This window comes from Acanthamoeba castellanii (genome assembly GCF_000313135.1).
Source record: "Acanthamoeba castellanii str. Neff unplaced genomic scaffold scf7180000084761, whole genome shotgun sequence".
Lineage (NCBI taxonomy): Eukaryota > Discosea > Longamoebia > Acanthamoebidae > Acanthamoeba > Acanthamoeba castellanii.
The window spans coordinates 418044-438071 of record NW_004457596.1 but is presented as its reverse complement, the minus strand read 5'-3'; the positions used below and the strand labels follow the sequence as shown (position 1 = coordinate 438071).

At 49.9% G+C, this 20028-nt stretch overlaps 6 protein-coding genes across 6 annotated transcripts; 4 read left to right on the top strand and 2 right to left on the bottom strand.

Moving 5' to 3' along the window:
- Positions 1 to 96: 96 nt before the first annotated feature.
- Positions 97 to 541, top strand: ACA1_231440 (uncharacterized protein; the record flags this gene model as incomplete). Its single annotated transcript, XM_004346582.1, has 2 exons — positions 97 to 116; positions 169 to 541. The coding sequence occupies 2 exons, from the start codon at positions 97 to 99 to the stop codon at positions 539 to 541; spliced, it is 393 nt and encodes a 130-aa protein (XP_004346632.1).
- A 6814-nt stretch (positions 542 to 7355) lies between these two features.
- On the bottom strand, positions 7356 to 9405 carry ACA1_231430 (uncharacterized protein; the record flags this gene model as incomplete). Its single annotated transcript, XM_004346581.1, has 4 exons — positions 7356 to 7551; positions 7817 to 8025; positions 8353 to 8586; positions 8857 to 9405. Coding segments are annotated over 4 exons (1188 nt in total), but the record flags the coding sequence as incomplete, so codon positions are not given.
- A 1012-nt stretch (positions 9406 to 10417) lies between these two features.
- ACA1_231420 (uncharacterized protein) lies at positions 10418 to 10759 on the top strand (the record flags this gene model as incomplete). The annotated part of the gene is made up of 2 exons (XM_004346580.1): positions 10418 to 10479; positions 10597 to 10759. The coding sequence occupies 2 exons, from the start codon at positions 10418 to 10420 to the stop codon at positions 10757 to 10759; spliced, it is 225 nt and encodes a 74-aa protein (XP_004346630.1).
- A 419-nt stretch (positions 10760 to 11178) lies between these two features.
- On the bottom strand, positions 11179 to 12102 carry ACA1_231410 (pol polyprotein; the record flags this gene model as incomplete). The annotated part of the gene is made up of 4 exons (XM_004346579.1): positions 11179 to 11213; positions 11394 to 11442; positions 11791 to 11946; positions 12004 to 12102. The coding sequence occupies 4 exons, from the start codon at positions 12100 to 12102 to the stop codon at positions 11179 to 11181; spliced, it is 339 nt and encodes a 112-aa protein (XP_004346629.1).
- A 3188-nt stretch (positions 12103 to 15290) lies between these two features.
- Positions 15291 to 16128, top strand: ACA1_231400 (uncharacterized protein; the record flags this gene model as incomplete). The annotated part of the gene is made up of 3 exons (XM_004346578.1): positions 15291 to 15311; positions 15868 to 15983; positions 16083 to 16128. The coding sequence occupies 3 exons, from the start codon at positions 15291 to 15293 to the stop codon at positions 16126 to 16128; spliced, it is 183 nt and encodes a 60-aa protein (XP_004346628.1).
- Positions 16129 to 19487: 3359 nt separating this feature from the next.
- On the top strand, positions 19488 to 19736 carry ACA1_231390 (uncharacterized protein; the record flags this gene model as incomplete). Its single annotated transcript, XM_004346577.1, has 2 exons — positions 19488 to 19606; positions 19673 to 19736. 2 exons carry the CDS (start codon positions 19488 to 19490, stop codon positions 19734 to 19736), a joined length of 183 nt encoding a protein of 60 aa, XP_004346627.1.
- Positions 19737 to 20028: the final 292 nt, after the last annotated feature.

Sequence of the window (20028 nt, the reverse complement as noted above, 5' to 3'; positions counted from 1 at the left end):
AAAGGATGATTTAGGTCACCCTGCCCCACCGTTTCGCCCCATCTCCGCCTTTCTGAGGCGAGTTGAAGTGGACCGTGCCGCCGTGGCGGACAGAAGATGGAACACACCAACTTCAAGTCCGCCTTGAGCGCACCTTGAGGTGGACGCAACACGTATCTGGTCCACTAGGTGGACATGCCCACTGCAAATCGGCGTGTTCCAGAGCCGGGCGTCACCGCAGCGGTCGCGGCTGAAGCGGAGCAAGAAGGGCAAGAAGGACAAGGACGCGGGCTCGGGCGCCGACAGCGAGGGCGAGGGCAAGCGCAAGGGCAGCTTCATGGACAACAAGGACACCAAGGACGGCGGCAAGAAGGGCAAGAAGGGCAACAAGGGCAAGAAGGACAAGAAGGGCAACAAGGGCAAGAAGGGCGCCAAGGACGATGACAGCAGTCTCGCCCTCTCCAAGCGCGACGCCACGCAGACCTCGTTCGCCGATCTCATCGCGTGGACGCTCGGCGAGAAGGACATCAGCCATAGAGGCGGACAAAAGGTGGACAGTTGATGTATAAGTGATTCTATTTAATGCAATATATACAATGCAAAGTAATTGGATTGGTTAGGCAATTGGTTGCCAGTAGGCGTTCGCATGGCGGGTCAGGTACACAATAAGGTTGTGTTGCTCAATCTCACTCTGGACGATACGAAAAACAGTCAGAGAAGAGATTATCATTGTGAAAGGGGAAGTGTACTATGCTGTTTGTAACTGATGTATATCTTGACGTTCTTCTTGTTCATCCAGGGCTGCTCATAGTTGAACTCAAGGACAATGGAACCATTTGCTTCCATTGGGTCCCACTTGATATCACTCACGCCAGTAGTGGTGGTGAGGTGAAACGAGGGACGTTTTGCAGGTACAATAACGTGTACGATAAGGTGCTCGTTCAATCAAGTTGATGTATTGGTGAGGTTGTTGATTACTTCTTGTGTAGTCTCCACTATGCTTCTGCTGTTTTCTGCCATAGTCCTCTTTTTGTACTGCGACGCTTTGTGCGGCATGCTTTGAATTCCGCTTGTGAGTCTTGTGGCTTCTTCCGCTAAAGTCGGTTTGTAACATTACCCCACGCCTTATAAGCTGACGTCTCGGCAGCAAGGATAGTCACTGTGTTGGTCGCCCTCGTGAGTTGCATTTGTGGGTCGCCGTCGACAGTCACCGTTAGGTGGCCGTCGCAGGTCGCCGTTGAGCGCTACTCTTGAGGGTCGCTGTTGTGAGCCGCGTTCATAGGTTGACCGTCGACAGTCACCATCAGGTGGCCGTCGCAGGTCGCCGTCGAGCGCCACTCTTGAAGGTCATTGCGCACCTGCCACTCCATGAAGCTGCCGGCCCAGCAGAAGAAGACGAAAAAGAGAGAATGAGAGCGAACCGGTTCCTCAACTGCCGAGAGCGTGCAATACGCCCTCAACCAAGAAGGCCAGCCACAAAGAGATAGGGTAGAGAAAGTAAAATGATAAGGTGAAAAACGTTTTTTTTTTTGGTCAGTTGGACTCTTTTTTTTTTTTGATCCGGAGGCGACAGTATCAACCGAACACGTCCATGTGCTCTGCTTGATAGAAAGAGAAAGTGGGGAAAAAATATCAGAGCTTAGATGAAATGGCTGTGGACCGACATCATCTTGTTGCACTGTGGAAAGGTCAAACACCACCTGGGCGCTTCATTGAACATTTGCACCTTCTTGGTCTTGAACATTCATGCAGTTGAACTGCCTGCCAGTACTGTTGAACGAGAGTGTCTGCATGCACATTGCTTTCTGCCACCCACTCATTGTGTTTAGCAGTAAAGCCTTGGTAGCGTACGTGGACTTCATAGCGATTGTTGGACAGTTGACGGTGACCAAGGATTGCCTCAATCTCCTTCTGTTCATCCTGCACATGTGATTGATCAACAGTCTCATCCCCAGTGAGTGGGTAAGTGTACTGCAACTGCATGTTCACAGCATCAATGGTATCCCCACCCCAATGTGGTTTCAGGCGGGAGATGTGCATCACTTGTATGTCCTTTGGATTCTCCATGTGTTGCAAGACATAGACAAGCGCACTGCAAATCTCAATCATGTGGTACAGCCCATGCCAGCGCAGCTTCAACTTCTTGGAGTGGCCTCTTGGTACCTTTGGTGTAAACATCCACACCAAATCAGCCACCAAGTAAGTGTGATCAGTGCGTTTGGCGTTGTACCACTCTTTGCTCCAATTTCCTGCTGCTTGGATCCACTCCTTAGCAAGGCAATGAGCCTGGACCAAACGCATCACCAGCTTGTGCTGGAAAATGTGGATGGACCTGATTTCATCATCTCCCTGTGGGTTGAATGTGATGTCAAGAGGAAAGTACAGTTCTCAACTGTACATGAGAAAGAAAGGCAATTCCCCTGTGACTTCATGTGTTGTGCTGCAATACACAAACAAAACATAGGGCACAAAGGTGTCCCAGTCCTTCTTGTCATCAGACACAACTTTTGAGAGCATGTTTTCAATGGTCACATTGAAACGCTCAACCATGCCATCCATTTGGTGTTGGAGGTCAAAGATGATGAATGTGGTTGAGAGACACACAGACACATGAGAACATGTGAGAGATATAGAGGGGAGAAGTGAGTTCCAAATACAGAGTATGGAAGATATTGAGAAGGGAGAAAAAAGAGAGAGAGAAATGTTGAGACAATGAATATCCAACACTCCCCCTTAGAGTTGAGAGTAATGCCATATGATCAGCCACGGATTTGGAGATCCAGTTTGGCCTTGTTGTGCTTGAGCTTAGGACTGGTGATGTGTTTTGTGAGAAAGTCTGCTAGGTTATTGTTTGTTGGAATGTAGTTGATAGAGATGTCTTTCTAGTTGGATGTGGTTGTATATGAAAGCATGCTTGATTGTGACGTGTTTCAATCTCTTTGGCCAGGCGAAGACTGGTTTGTGAATGATAGTGATTATGGATTGGTTGTTGTTGAGAACTTGAATTGGGTGATTGAGATGCTGAGCACTGGAACGTGTTGTGTGGCCTTGAAGTGTGTGTTGTTGAAGGTGCACACAAATCAAGAGAGATAGACCACAGTGTGGAGGATGTCAGGGCAAGTAGCAAGGGCAATGTATAGGACAGCACCAACAAGTCAACAGAACTTGAGGCCAGCGTGTGTGTGCAAGGTGGACTCAACAACACAGAGATCAGTCCCAGCTGGAAGAGGACACCCAAGTGGCTTGGCACCAGTCAGCTTGAACTTGGTCACAAGGTCCATGATCTTTTGTTTCTGGGAGATGTCAAGGGTGCCAGCAGTTGCATTGTAGGTGATGTCAATGCCAAGTATAGTAGAAACGGGGCCAAAGTCCTTGACATGGAATCAGTTCCACAGCTGCTCCTTGACCATGTCAACATCCACTGAACACTGTCCAGAAAAAGGTGATAGTGGTACTTTTTAATGAAACTAAAAACAGGTGTACATGAGATAAAAACACTGTGGAATTTGAATGTACACAGAGAAGAGAAGTTTTATTTACAGGTGTCTAAATATTTCATGAAGGGTGGGTGGGGGAACTCCAGTGTTGGTGTTAAAGTCAAAGCCACAAGCTAAAACAGACCCCATTGGAACAGTGCTTTCTGAGCCATGGTCAGTCCAGCATCCATTAGTGAAGTTCCACCAGTGGACATGGAGCCTCTTACAGAGAACGCTGATGATCTTGCATATCCAAAAGTCCTGAGTGTCTTCATCAGCATCAGCCTGGACAGCAACCCACTGACCAGGAGCAAAGTTGAAACGTTGGACTTGGGGTGTAGTCCATGTGTGGACAACCTTGACCCTGGTTTGGAGATGGAACAATGGACCATCAAGGAGAGGATTAGTGATGGGGTGAGCTGTGAGTCCATCAAAAATCAAGTTATTGCAGGTGGGTTGGGAGCTTGAAACAAGAGCCTCATGTGCTTCAAAGATATCAGCCCACTCACTAAGCTCTGACTCAAGGAACAGTGGAGCATGGCAGTTGTCAGCCAACTCAGTAAGCACTTCAGGCGGAAATTGCTGAGGTGGGATAGTGAAAGGTGCTCCTGATGTGGTTTGTGTAAGTTGTGATATCTTTTGGTAGGGTGTGTGCAACATAGTGAGGAGCAAACCAGTTGGAATGGATGTGAGAAGCTGGTATGGCTCAGAGTAGGCTCCTTGGGTGTGGTAGGCTTTGTCCTGGATCACTGGTTTGCCTGAAGCATCACAGAAAAAATGGAAAACATGGGGGGTGGAGTGACCAGTCAGGCCATGCATGTGATTTCCAAGCCAGCTCTTCCAGTCCCAAACAGTTTCAAGGGTATGCAGGGAAGGAGCTGGGCTGGTGGATTGGTAAGCCTGCTCAAGAAAACCAGAAAGTTGACTGAAATTTGAAGATGAAGTTAGGAAGGTGAACAAAAAGGGGCAATCATTAATGCTGACAGAAAAAACTGATGCACATCAGGTCATGAGTCAACAAATAAAAAACCTGATGCGCATCAGGAAAACAATCAACACAAAAAAAGAGTGATGACCATTATGTTGGGGTGTGAATGGAAGAGGTATGGAACTTTGTCTGAGCAGTGGAGAAGAGCTGGTTGATGTCTTCATGTGTATGCCCAACCAACAGAAAGCTCAGGTAGACCTCTTGGAACATATCTAGGCTGACCAGGAGACTGAGGAAGGCAAGCATGAAGACATTCTTGTTCTCAGCAGCACAATTGTCAGCCTGCAGGTAGAGGGCAGGGTTACTTGCCCTGCCCAACCTGGAGCTAGGTATGTACACTTTGTGTGTTTTTACTGTTCACCACACTGACAAGTTCCAAACTGATGCACATCAGTTTTTTATTTGTGGACTCTTTTCCCAATGTGCATCGGGTTTTTTTATTTGTTGACTCTTTTCCTGATGCACATTGGGTTTTTATTTGTCAACTCTTGATGCGCATCAGTTTTTCACTTATTCCTGATGTCCACTGGTTTTTTTCTTCCACAGGTGTTGATCTACATGCACAACTTTACCATCCACAGTGTGGACATTCCTCTCAACATTGATGATCAGCAACTCGCCTATTGAAGTCTTATGGTGTCAGATTATACATCTCCTCATCTCCCTCCAACATTGCCAACACCATCACCTCACTCAAGTCACACTCCACCCTCCAGGTCTTCCACCTACTCCACTTCTACTACAGCTCCCCAACTTACTCCAGCTCCATGCCCACCTCTGAACCTCTCATCAGTGGCTTCAATGTTCTCATCTTCAGCCACAAGAGGGTTAACATGTCCGCCATCTGGCATCCTCTGGCCAGCAACACCATCCCTGAACCCTTCTGCTATCTGCACCACATCCCCATCCCACACCCAACGATGAGGTTGTCCACTCTGCTCCTGCTTTCCTCACTGCTCAATCATCAGACCACACCCCACTTCACATCAGCCTCTACAGCTTCCTCATCCAGAGCTTAGAGCTTCCCAATCCTTCTCCCCACCCCATCACATCGCCCACCACCCCCTACCACATTCTCTATGAGGCAAATCCCACCTACTACCTCTCCTTCTGTGCTGCCCTTTACTCCAGCTTTGTCTGCCTCTCCTCTACCCCCATAGCAGAGGGCAACATCTCCTCTCTCACCAACTGGCTCCTCACCTTCCACTCTAAATTCCTGGAGGAGTCAGATCTCACAGCCATCACTTCCTTCCTACAAGGCCTAACTTCACATCCTGCCCTTGCCCCTCTCACACCCAAGACCAGCTCCTCCTCCTCTTCCAGTCCACAGAAAGTGTGGAAGTCCATTGGCTAATGTTTCCCTCCACTCTGTTCTGTTCCTCATTCCAACAAAATACATTAGCCCTTTTTTACACTTGTGCCTTGAAATTCTTCATTGGCCCCATCTGCTTTTACCATGACCTACACCATTTTTTCCCTGTTTTGCCACTCTCTGTACATATTTTGCCAAAACCACTCACACACCATGTTCACAAAAGTACTGCTTTCGCTGCACATACACATATATCACTTGTACAGATTTTACTTAACAAAAGGTGCCACTGGCACCTTTTTCTGGACACAGTGTTACTGGCATGCCAGCAATGAGAAGGTTGTCAATGTAGACAGATAGGATCACATGCAGTTGACCATCAGCAGTGGTCTGCACAAAGACCTGATGTAGTTCAGGGTCATGTGGTCCAGCATCACCATCATGGTTGGCATGGTGATTGTGCAGCATGTGCAGGCATCTGCCTGTGCAGCAATGAAGCCAACTCCTACAGGGAACACATCAAGGGTGTGGTTCCAGGCCAGTGGGGCCTGTCACAGGCCATAGAGCGCTCTCTTCAGTCAGAAGATGTGGCATGGACAGTCAGGGTCAATGAACCCTTCTGGTTGTGTAACACACACCTCCTCATGCAGGTTAGCCTGCAGGAAGGCGTTGTTAACATCCATGGAGTGTATCACATAGCCATTCCACACAGCATGCATGAGTAGTAGTCACAGGTTTTCAAGACAGAGGACCAGCCTTGGGCGCGCTGGGTGCGCCCTTCATTGGTGGCTGATCCACAAATCTCATGGGCTGGTGCACATTCCATCCAGATTGAGTGGTGGTCATCACCTCACCACCATGCTTGGGCTGCTTCACCACCATGCTTGGCGCTGCTGATTGCTGCACACTCCACTTGCTTGCTGGTGACAGTGTCACTGCAAGTGGTGCTGATGATCTCAGCACACACCACAGGGTGAGGTGCTGTGGTGAGGTCTGTGGTGTTGTCACCATCTGGCTCCATGGCGGTCTGTTCAGGCACAGATATGGGTCCTGTGCCATCCAGCACAGGAGTGTTGGTGGCCAGTAGTGAGTTGTCACACACTTGTACCTCAGCTGCCAGCACAGGCAGTGGCACAGGGTTGTTGCATGTCATGTGTGTCACCTTGGTGAGTACAGATGGTGTTTCATTGTCCTCATCAAGTAGTGGGACATGGAGTGAGGCCAATGGTGGTGTGTCAGCTGGCAGTTGCAAGGCGCTGCACTCATCAAAGACAACATTGTGTGTGTCCACCACTCAGTGTTGGTTGACAATGAAGACACAGTACATTGACATGGAGTAGTCAATGACCCCCATGAAGTGGACAGGGACAGATTGAGCAGATATCTTGTGGCATTCATGTGTGTGCAGCCTCATAGTGCCAGGCGTGCCAAAAACACAGAGATGCCATGATGGTGGTGGTGTGCCATGCCACCAAGCAAACAGGGGCTTGTTGTTCAGATTGGAGCACATGGGGGTGATGTTGATCATGTCACATGTGTGTCTTGCCACTTCCACCCACCACTTGCTGGGGAGGTGAGCATCAAATAGCAGGCAGTGCACTCAGGTCATGATCTTGCAATTGAATTGCTCAGTCACACCATTGTACTTGGAGGTGTACAGTGGAGTGGGCTTGCGCCTCCCACCAACCTCTGCAATCCACTTGCTGATGTGGGCATTGAGCTCCTTGGCATTGTCCAGTTGAATGTAGCAGATGTGCACAGATGAGGGAAATGATGCTGCTATGTTGTGCAGTGCACTGGAGATGGTGGTGGAGGACTTGTTTGGGAGTGGCTGCACAAAGTGCATTCTTGAGAAGGAGTTGGTGATGGTGAGCAGGTATATGTGCCTGCCAGTGGACTGGTGGCGCATGGGGCTGAATAGATTGAGTGAGATGAGGTTGCCTGGGCGGTCATGATGGGGGGCGTGATTTGTGTGGCTGATGACTCACACCATGTATGGTTGGCTTCCCAGCAAGGCAGATGCTGCAGAGCGGTGTGATTGAGGAGGAGAGGATTTCACACTTCTCCTGGTTGCTGAAGTTGGTGGACTGTTGTATGGACTCTTGGCAGTGCGCCTTGCTGGCATGGCCAAGGTGACAGTGGATGAGATCCATGCACAGCTGTGGGGAGAACGTGGACAGGGCGGCGAGCAGGCTGGCGCAGGTGGGCGTGGGGGAGAAGGTGATGTTGAAGTAGAAGAGATTCCCACTCCTGTAGCTGAGGAGCCGTAGCTGGTCATCCAGAAAAAACTGGAAACTGTGGAGCTGGTCAAAGATGATGGTGCACCCTGCATCAAGAAGTTGTTGTGTGGATATCAGGGTGTGTGAGGTGCTTGGCATGTAAGTGATGTCTTGCATCATGATGGCGCTCTCCTGCCTGTTGATGATTGTGACTCTGTGTAGTGTGCTGTGGCTGATGCACTTGATGTGCCTGCTGTTGGCACACATGAGGTGAGAGGGCATGGTGAGCAGAATGAAGTCATGTAGCAGGTCCTGTTGGTTGGTGGTGTGCTGCATCGCCCCTGTGTCAGTGTTTGTGGGCAGGTGCATGGTGGGGACCAGGGAGAAGACTGAGTAGTTGACATGGGATGTATTGTTGATGGTGGCCTCCATGGTGGGTGTTACAGTGTGGGCATTGGATTTGCTGATGATGGTGAAGTTGCTGGGGTGAGCAGTGGTGGTGGCAGTGGTCATGGCAGTGAGCATGGTGGATGGTGAGGTGTGCATGGGCATGGAGGATGCAGTGGTGATGGCAGTGGTGGTCATCGCCACCAGTGTGGCAGCATGAGGGGCCTGCTGGGAGGGACGCAGGCATGTGTTCTTGTGGCACTCTTTGAGTGAGTGACCATGTGAGTTATGGAACAAGCAGTACTTGCTGTGACTGTCATTCCAGTTTCTGTGGTGGTGGAATTGTTGCTGCTGTTGGTGTTGCTGTTGCCTGTGTTGAGGTGCTGGACCTGTGGGTTGGCCATGTTGGTCCTGGTGTTGACCAGCAAAGAGGACAGCGTCAGAGCTAGGGGTGGCCTGGTGTGATGCTTCCATGTGGTTGAGTGCCTGGAGCACCACTTCAACTGTGGAGTCATCTGCTAGTGTGTTGAACTGCGCCTCAAAGGCAGGATCAATGCTTTTGAGCACAGTCACAAGGATGACTAGCCTGCTCTGCTCCAACATCTTGTGTCTGCCAGTCTCAGTTGCCAGGACGCTGATGAGTGCCTGGATATGCGCCCAGACTGAGTGAATGGAGTTGCCAGGGCAAATGAGGTAGATGTCAGGTCTCCTGAGATTGCATTGTGCAGCCTGAAGGGCAACATCATTGTTGCCATAGCAGTTGTTGATGGCAGCCCAGAGGGCGAGTGGGCAGCCATCACTCATCCCCAAGATGTCTTTGAGCAACTCTGGTCTGATGGTGCTGCAGATGAACATGAAGGTCTTGCACTGTCCCTTGCAGATCTCACAAGCAGACTTGAGTGATGTGCTGTTGCTGACAAGCAGGGCGATCTGCTTTTGCTTTGTGTCCTCCAACTTCGCCTTGGCTGCTGAGGACTTCTCACCAGATGTCAATTCAGAGGCGATGGAGATGGTGGATTTGATGGAGAGCAACTTGAACAGACTGGCTGTGTGTTCAGCATCATAGTCATCAACCACCTGGATGATGGTGGTGTAGTCAGTAGTGATGTACTTGGTGCGTCCTTGCTCATGGAGGGTGAGACATACAGTTCTATTCCACTCTGTGAAGGATCTTGAAGAAGAGGGACACTGAGACCATTGTTGCTATTGTTGTTTGTAGTCATGATGCAGGGTTGCAATTGGTGACAGGTGTGAAGATGTTGGTTTGATGAATTAACACTAATGAGAGTGTGGGTCCATAACCTGTTGCAGGTCAAAGATGATGAATGTGGTTGAGAGACACACAGACACATGAGAACGTGTGAGAGATATAGAGGGGAGAAGTGAGTTCCAAATACAGAGTATGGAAGATATTGAGAAGGGAGAAAAAAGAGAGAGAGAAATGTCAAGACAATGAATATCCAACATTTGGGGATGGTATGGTGTTCAATTTCATGATGTTCAGCAGAGTGTTCACCTCCTTCAGCACACGGTTCATGAATTCTTTTCTGTGGTCTGATAGGAGTGACTTGGGCGCGCCATGTTGACAAATAACATGTTCAACAAAAGCATGTGTGATGGTTTCTGCCTTCTTGTTTGGAAGGGCCACTGCTTCTGGCCACTTTGTGAGGTAGTCCATGAACACAAGGAGATATTTGTTTCCTTGTGTGGACGTGGGGAATGATGTGATGAGGTCCATACCAATTCGCTGGAATGGCTGAGAGGGAGCTGGTAGCGGCTGCATGAGGCCTTTCTTTCATTCTGCTGGGCTCTTGTGTCCCTGGCACGTCACACATTCAAGCACCCAGTGTTCAATTTCAGCATACATACCCAGCCACCAATAAAGGCGATGGAGCACATTGATGGTTCAGTTCACACCTAGATGGCCAGCCAGGAGATCATCATGGTGGGCAAACATGACCACCTCCCACATCTCTGTGGGGACTGCCAATTGCACACACATGCACGAAGTGGTGTTGGCGTGTTGAGGCCACCATGCACAAAAAAGGGTACCTTCATGAAGGAAACACTGTGCCACCTCTGTGGCCACATGCTTGGCACGCCCTGCATCCTCAGGCAGTGCCTGTGATTCAAGGTAGGTGATGATGTCTCTCAAGAACTCATCTTTTCACTGGCCCTCTGCAACTTGCCAAAGGAGCTCATTTTTCAGCCCTGTTGTGGTTCCAGGATCTGCAGGAAAGGTACACTCCACACCATGGTTAAGAGGAAAAAGGTTGGTGTGATCAGTACCAATATCTTCCCCATGTCCATGAGCGTCAGTGCCCTCATGGTCATTGGTGGAATCAGCCTGCAGGTCGTCACCCACGGTCTGAACGCCTATGTCCAAATCTCCCTGTGATTGTGTGTTGTTGTTGTGCAGACAGCAGCCCTTGGCGCGCTGGCTGCTGTCCACCATTGGAACATCCTCCTCTTGAGCATCGTCTGTGTGCTCATCCTTGGCCTTCTTGCCTGTGTTCAAAACTCTCCTGTCCACCACACAGTGTTTGCAGCTGCAATGGGTTGTGTACCTATCACTCATGGTGAAGGTGTTGTTCAGATCATAACAGCCCTTGCAGGACGCTGCTCTTCTGTTGGCGCCAGGTCTGCATATGGATTGGCAATCCACCCACAGACCTTGATGGCCCCCTTGACAGCTGCTTCCCACCAGGGTCGGTCAACAGTGGCAACTGTGTCTCCACCAGCAGCATGATCATTGGTGTTGGGCACCAACAACTTGGGGACGACGGACATACCACCTTCAGGCTCACACAGAACCAATCATGACATGGTGTCCACATTCACATGAGCCTTGCCTGCTTTGTAAATGACATCAAATGAGTATGGCTGAAGCAAAAGAATCCATCAAGCACACCTTCCTGCAGGCTCCTTCAACAAAGAGTCAATAAGGCCCTTAAGAGGTTGGTGGTCAGTGAATAGCTTGAAACGTTCACCATGGAGGTAAGGGTGGAAGTGTTGCACCCAGACCACCACACTTAAGAACTCAAGCTCAGTGACACCGTAGTTGGCTTCCACCTTATCCAGCTTTCAACTTGCATAAGCGACAACACGCTCACAATTCTCATCATCTCTCTGCAAGAGCACTGCACCAATGGCGACATGTGAGGCATCCATGTAAAGCTCAAAAGGGCAGCTGTAATCTGGAAACGCCAATATTGGGGCTGTAGTGAGCGCCTGTTTCAGTAACACAAATGCAATCTCACACTTGGGGCTCCAGATGAAATTGTCAGTGTGATTAGCTGCTTTGCTCATGAGGGCATTGAGTGGTGCCGCCATTTCCACATACCCATGTACAAACCACCAGTAATAATTGGTGAGGCCCAGGAACATACAAACCTCAGTGGCATTTGTCAGACGTGGCATGTTGTGCACCGCCTTGGTCTTGTTGGGGTCTGGAGAGACACTGTCATTGGAGACAATATGGCCCAGGAATGGTAGCCGCTCCTTGCACATGAAGCACTTGGAGGGTTTCATGAACATGTTGGCGTCATGCAGCCTCTCAAACACCTTGTCGACGTCATGGAGGTGCTGCTCAAATGTGGGAGAATAAACAATTATATCATCCATGTACATGAGTGTGCATACCCACGTCAAGCTGGACAGGACAAGGTCCATGTCTTGCTGAAATGTAGCTGGTGCATTTGAAACGGCATAACTGTGAACTCCCATGTCCCACAGCTGCATGTGGTGAAGGCTGTCTTCTCTATGTCAGACAGCTCAACTGGGATCTGCCAATACCCAGAGACCAGATCAAAGACTGAATGATAGAGGGAACCCTGTAGACCATCAAGGATGTCCTCAATCTGTGGCAATTGATAGCTATCCTTCTTTGTTATCTTGTTAAGCTGATGTGTCAATTTCCTGACATGTCATAGAGATGGAGATGTGCTTGTCACCCATGATCAATAGCCCATCAACAAGATTGAGCATTGTGTTGAACAAACACAAGTCCTTTGTTCCTAATATCATGGACACTGGACATGACGACACCACAATGAAGTCTACACCATGAGTGTGTGACCCCATTGTGATTTGTAACATCACTTGCCTGAAAACCGTGAGTTTGTCCCCACCTGCTGAGTGGAGGGGAGCACCTCTGTAGTCGTGCAAAGTACATCTAGTACCTGCGCTCTGAAGTTGCCATAGAGTAGAAACAGGAATGAGGGACATGCCTGATCCTGTATCCAGAAGTGGTTGGATAGAGAGAGATCCAATGCGTGCCTCAGCTGTCACTGGTGTGAATGCACATTGGTCCTCTTCCACCCTGTTGTGATCCATGTAGTGTACAATTATCTCCTCCTTCTGCTGGTTGTTATGGGGCCATGTGGCTTTAGTGGGAGGAGGTGGCCCCTTCTTCTTCCCATGTGTCATTTTTTTGGTGTGGTGCTGGAGGGGGTGTTTGTACTCTGACCCTTCTCCTGTGTGGTATGCTTGTAGAAATGACCTGCCTGCTTTTCACCATTCTTGACTGCCGCCTTGTCCTTCTGATGCTTATAGCAGTTTTCTGTGAAGTGGTTTGTTTTCACACAATACAAACACACTTGCTCTGTTTTGGTGGTTGCTTGTTGTGAGTTGTGGTTAGCATCCCAGAGAGGCTTCATCCTCTCCTCAAAATTGGCCAAGACCAATTAAACATCATTAGTAAGCACTTCATGGAGATCCTTTTTGATATCATGGGAGAGGGTGGAGTGGAGGGCATATCCAACTTCCTCACTGACTGCCACCACAAACTCATTCTTCTTAGTCTTACTCTTATTGAGCTGGGTCTCCCATTCCATAGCACACCACACCACCTCATCATATTCAGCATCAGCATCAAGGAATTCAACCTTCTCACACAACTCCTGTCATACACCCTCTCAGAAACAAGGAACAAGAGCTTTCTAGATACCTGCCCACTTCACTAGATACTTCAGCTCAGCAGCGAATTGACTTACATTCTCATCACACATCTGTACACAGTTTAAAAACTCACTGACAGTGTGGTGTGAAGATTTGGGGGTGAACATATTGATGAGGGCCTCACCAAATAACTTTGGATCAAGGATGGTGTCCTGATCAAGGTGAGTAGCCCACTTCGCCACACAATCCTCAAGAGAGGAGTACATGTAGTTCATGTGAGTGGCCTTTGACCATCCATTGATGGCGGCTTGGTGCTTGATGCACTCAACCCACATTACCACATCTTCTCCTGTTTTACCAGAAAAAGTAGTGATCTGACAAATGGGATGGCGTACTTTGTCCTTGCTCTTCATAGAAAAGCTGTGGACAACGAACTCAGCCTCCACTTGGATCCATTGACAGATCCCCGCCGCTCATAGAAGTGCTCACTCCCACAGTGCCTGGTGTCAGACTAGTAGACACAGCCTTCATGATCTGGTAATACTTATGTATCACCACGTTCTCCATTTGGAGCTGTGCTAGTAGGGCGCATGATCATCGTCCTCCACCATGATGATCAGCAAAAGGGGAACAGGTAGATCAAATGTAGGGGTATGACTGACACCACCAGTGGTGAAGGATAGCTCACTCAACACACTCACCCCTTAAACTGCAGCAAGAGATCACTCACCCATCACACTGGTCTCCAAACCAGCCACAGCAGCTGCCTTCTCCACCCAATCAATAGCTTGCCAATCCAAATCAGAAAGGGGCTTGCTATTGTCTTGATGTTGAGCCTTCCTTGTCACCACCATGAGATCATGGTGACAGTCATGAAATTGCTGTCATCACCAAGTGAAATGAGGGACATTTCACAGGTACAATAACATCTATGATAAGGTGCTCGTTCAATCAAGTTGATATATTGGTGAGGTTGTTGATTACTTCTTGTGTAGTCTCCCCTATGCTTCTGCTGTTTTCTGCCATAGTCCTCTTTTTGTACTGTGATGCTTTGTGTGGCATGCTTTGAATTCTGCTTGTGAGTCTCTTGGCTTCTTCCACTAAAGTTGGTTCAAAACAGAGGGTGGTGTTCATGGGCTCCTTCAGAGGAGTAGCCCAGTTGGGCAAATCAGTGATGTGTTGCTTCAGCTTGTCCCCACACACCAGCTCCAGGGCAGCTGCATAATGGACTACGCCAACCCTCAGAAGTGCAGCACAATTCAGTGAGGCCAACCATTCATGATTTCCTGGAAGTTGATGGTTAGGTAAGTGAGCAAAACTCACATGAATAAAAGAAGAGCATACCATCTTGAACCCTGGCGACTGTAGGCTTAGAGTTCTCACAGGCACATTCAGTCAGGACACACTTTCACTCACTCTTCCAAGGCATGGATGAGGGGACTGCTTCACACACCAAGTCAATCTCATTGTTGGTCAGCTCATCAACATCAGGCATTGATGAATGTTCAGATCACACTTTCTTACACATGTGTGCATCATCACCTCCACACTCAGGTTGCATTGATGCAATAGGTCTCTTCCTCACACATGTGCCATTGGCCAGGCATGGGCATTGCATTGCATTGCCAGCCAGGCATGGGTGTGGGCGTGGGCGTTGCATCACATCATCAGCCAGGCATGGGTGTTGCATCACATCATCAGCCAGGCGTGGGCATTGCATCACATCTTGAGCAGCACATCTGCACTTACACAAAAGTGGTGGGCAGTCTGGAGAGTCCAGCATTGCCCACAGTTGACTGCAGAGCAAAGACTCATCATACTCTTCCAAGTCATCAAGAGGAACACTTGGAGTCAAAGTGGTCCTCTTGATGATGTCATAGGATCCAGGCCTGTCTGCTTCAGTCCCTTGGATTTCTCAAGAAGAGATTGAAGGGAGGACTGAAAACTGACATCAGCCATAAATACAACTGTATGCATGCAAGATGTGCATACCAGAGTGCTTATCTCATGATTAGAATCTTTCATTGGAGATGAGGCACATGTTTGCACAGGTACTCTGGTTGAGTGTCTGGCTGACTCTCCTCCTTGCCCTCTCCATCACCCTTGTTGCTGGTCCTACCTGCAATCTTATTTCTCACATTTTAGCACTAAACATAAATATGGTTCACATCAATGATGGTTGGCTGCTCAACAATCCAGCACATCCATGGATGGAGCCTGGTCACATGAAGCAATCCATTATGTGGTGGATTGATGAAGTTGGTTGATGCCAAGCCATTGACTCAGTCCATGAAGCTCATCTTGTATGTGTACTCATCTGATGCATATGTGGTATGATTATCACCATCAATGGACTTCATTTCTCTCTCTTCATCTCTCATCCAATCTTTGTTGAACAGGTAGGAAAACCTAACTGATTGGGCTCAGTTGATCAATGGTGGCTTGGTCTTGTGCCACTACTCCACTGGGGGGTGGGAGTGGAATGCTGATCTTGTTGACAAGCCAGGTCTTCTGGTGTCAATCCTGGTTTTAAGTGACTGATTTCCTGGCTTCCAAGACCATGGAAGCTTCTTCTGGAATAACTGTGATTTCTGTGGAGTCTGGCAGAATGGCACCAACCAGTTTGCACATGACATCACAATCCATGCAGGCTGGCAGGAACCCAACAACTGCAAGGACCTGGCGCCCCTGTACATCACAGTGGACAAGCAGAGGAAGGCCCTGTACTTCTTATTCAGCTTGTGTGAGAAAAACCAGTACTTCATCTGCACCTGCTCACCACTTGCAATTGGCCAGTCACTCATCAATGTCCTCACCACCAGACAGCTCAACAATGGCATCATGGCAATGAAGCCTACCCCCAACTGACAGGCAGAGAACAGCCCACCCACCTGAGACCCAATCAACACCCTCAAGGAGGCCTACAAACGCCAGGACAAGATCAACTGCCTGCATGACCAAGAGAGGGTCATAGGCCTAATTGACTGCATCCAGGACTTATCAAGCAAGCACATCAGGACACGTTCATGGTCCTCACCTCCTTCATGACCCAACAGTCCATCAGCAATGTGGCCCTGCTTGAAGGAAAACCACACCCTCATCTACCACCTCCATGGCCAAGAGCCTCCACCCCAGCTCCTCATGGACATCACAGCCCTTGAAGCTGAGCTAGCCCAGTACCAACAGGCCTCCATCATCCAGCTCCACACCCTGGGCTCAATGGACCCAACACCCCCACTTCTACAAGCAACAAGCCCAGGACACAGCCCTACACCACTGACTGCATGTGTGCACCCACCCACCAGCCCCCACCTGTTGGTGACACCCACCACAACCACCAGGCCCAACTCTGTGACACCCACCTCCCACCACATGGCCCCTCCCCTGACACCACCCAGTCTCTCCACCACCACCACCATCAGCACCATCTTTGGCCCTTCCCTTGGCCTACTGCCCAGGAGCCACTGCACTGACCACACTCAGCATCATGTCTCTCCACCACCACCACCACAAGCATGACCACCAACACCCCTAGCAACCATGGCCTCACCTCACTGGCCATCTCCCTCAGGGCAGAGACCCCCACTGCAACAGTCATCAGCACAGTCATCTCAAGGGCAACACTGGCAACTAGCCCCAGCCCTCAATGAACAATTCATGGGAGCACACCACACTGCTCCCACACAGAGCCCAACCCCCCAATGCCAGAGGAGGAGGCCAACAGCAGGGCATGGTCCCCATCCATGGCCTTAGCAGCCCTCTGCCTGGAGGACAACAACAACCCACCACCAGCAAAGCAGGAGCCAGAGATCTACATGTCCCCCACAGAGAAGTGCCCCAGCCCCTCCAACCAGACAGAGGGAGATGAATTGCTGGTGCTGTCAATGAGGCCCAGCAACACCAGACCATGTTACTCATCAACACTGCTGGGCCTCTGCCTGACCCAACCCAGCCTGCCATCACCTTACATCTCTCACCTCCCTTCGCCCCACAAGCCCAAGCACCATGCATCCAGACCAACAAGAAGGGCAGATGGGACACATCCAGCCTGTCACCTGACCTGTCAACACCCACCAACACCTGATGGCACAGCCCATCCTCCACTCAACATCTCCTCCACCTCCTCCTTGCTCTCCTCAGCTGGCCCTTCTGCAGCTGGCGCAGACATCACATACCCAGCGCCCCCAACATGCCAGCCATACCCTCTCCCCACTGCCCCCTCATCCTCCCCCAATGACAATGGAGATGGGCACTCAGGATCCCTGTCCTAGCCCTTCACACACTGGTGCTCCCCCTCACTGAGGCCAGCTCCACAGTCCCAACAGCACCCTGCTCCAGCCCCACAGCAGCAGTCACCACACTCATCTTCCTATACATTAACATCAATGGGCTCAGCAGCCTGTGCAAACTTGAGGAACTACACTGATTCATCCACCACTTGGCCACTGACATCATCTGCCTCGCCAAGACCAAGTGGCAACAGGGGGTGGAGATCCAGACCCACACCAGCACCAACCAACCCAAGCACACCACCGCCATCTACACCAAGCATGGCATCAACACAACACACAACCAGGCCCCCACTGCCCTCCAAGGCCACTACACTGAGACCATGCTCCTCCTATGCACTGCAAGTGGCCAGGCCCTCCACCGCCAGGTGGGCAGCGTCTACACACCCACCAACCCCACCACCAAGGATGCCTTCTTCACCACCCTCCAACAGCAGGTTGTGTGCACCAACTCCCCCATTGTAGGGAGGGACTTCAACTTGAAAATCTCCCAGGAGGACACCATGTGCAACTATGTAGGTGGCCAGGACTGTTCCACCCTGGTGGACTTCATCAATGAGTCACCCTTCCCCCTCCACAACATCATCAAGAGACCAACCCCAACTACAATGTCAGGACCTCCCCCACCTACACCACCCTGGGATACTGCACCCACATCAACCACCTACTGCCCTCCTTCCCCAATGGCTTCACCTGCACCACTGTGCACTCCCTACACAACCTCAGCACCAATCACTCACCCATCATGGCGCACCTCAACCTCAGGCCATTTGGAGCAGCCCACCACCCCTCCCACCCCTCCAGACGCCCACCACTCCTCCACATCAAAACCTGCAACCAACCAAGGGCCACCCTCTTTGTGGAGAAGTGCCACACATGGGAAGCCTCCCTCCCACCACACCTCATAAAGGCCTTCCTTGGGCCACACAACAACTACATGGACCCTGACCTCTCAAATGAATGCATGACACTTCTTGAGGAGGCCCTGACCGGCCTCACCACACTGGCCACCACCACTGCCACTGAAGTCTACCCCTCATGTGCACAACACCAGGCCTCCAAGTATTGCAACTCATGAGCAAGGAGGCCTACTGGCGCACCTACTGTGACACCCACAGCACACACACCAACCTGGTCTCCATCATGGTGCTTTTTCAATGCCAACACAGGCTCAGGAGGCACAGCAGTCATCACCCCACAGGGCCTGGTGGCCAGGGCCAGAGTCTTACCCTGCTCCTCCTCAACCCACACTGAATTGGTAGTGGCTGCCCTCAGCACCTGCTTCATCATGCATGTTAACACAGCCACCCACATAGACTCCACTGTGGCGATCCAGAACATCACAGGCGCCAAAGGCACCACCAGCAAGCATCAGGACATCATTGGGGCCATCCACTGGCTGACAGCGCCTTGGCCCAGGACCTACCCCCATGTCAAGGCTCCCACTAACAACCAAGACCTCCCATCCTCCTGCACCTCTACTGTTTTCTTTAATGCTCACTCTTCCTTTACACCTCTTCCTTCATCTGCTTAGATACAAGCAGAAGCAAAAGGTGGAGATGCAAAGGAAGCTTGCTTGCAACAAGTATGAGGAAAGCACTAGCTTGATGGTGCTTGCCTTGAGGTATGTGTTTATTTTGTATATTTCATTTTGTCTTCTCCTTCAGTGTGCATGTAGTGCACAGGATCAGTGGAACCTGGAACACAAGGCGCATGTTGAAGGAGAGGAAGAGCCACACACACTGATCAAAGGAGAGGACATCATGGAGGCCACAAGCCTTCTAATGGTATCATCCTCCCTTCTTCATTTTTTTTAATGCCTGATTGCATTCATGTATATGTACCTGCAGGAGGCTCATGGTCTTGACGCTGAAGTCATTCTTGCACATGCAACACATGTGCTCAGAAGGGCTCAGTCTCTTCAGCAATGGACCAAACATGAAGGCCATTGCCTTCACCATCAATAATGGTCCCAAGGAGCTCATCCACTGGCGCTTCAATGAGTGGATCAACCACCTCATCACCTTCAAGCCAAGTGGCGAAATCCTCTACATGAGGTGCACCATCTATTGGTGCTCAAGAACAATCACCTACTTCAATAAGGACAGGCAAAACAAGGACAGGCAAAACAAGGATGGGCAAAATGAGGATGGGCGAAATGAGGACAGGCAAAACAAGGACAGGTGAAACAAGGACAGGTGAAACAAGGACAGGCAAAACAAGGACAGGTGAAACAAGGACAGTGCAACAGAACAATGTCACCAAGCATGCAATGGATGACATGCTTCACATGCTGCAGACCCCACCATTTGGTGACACCACAATTGCTGAGAGTGCACACATCCTGAGCAAGGCAGGCGAGGTACAACAAGTTATACTTATATTTCTTTCAATTTGCAAATTTGTTTACCTTGATTTTTATTAGAACTGTGTTGTCACAGATACAATTCATCTTTTATGACACATGACATCTTATCCT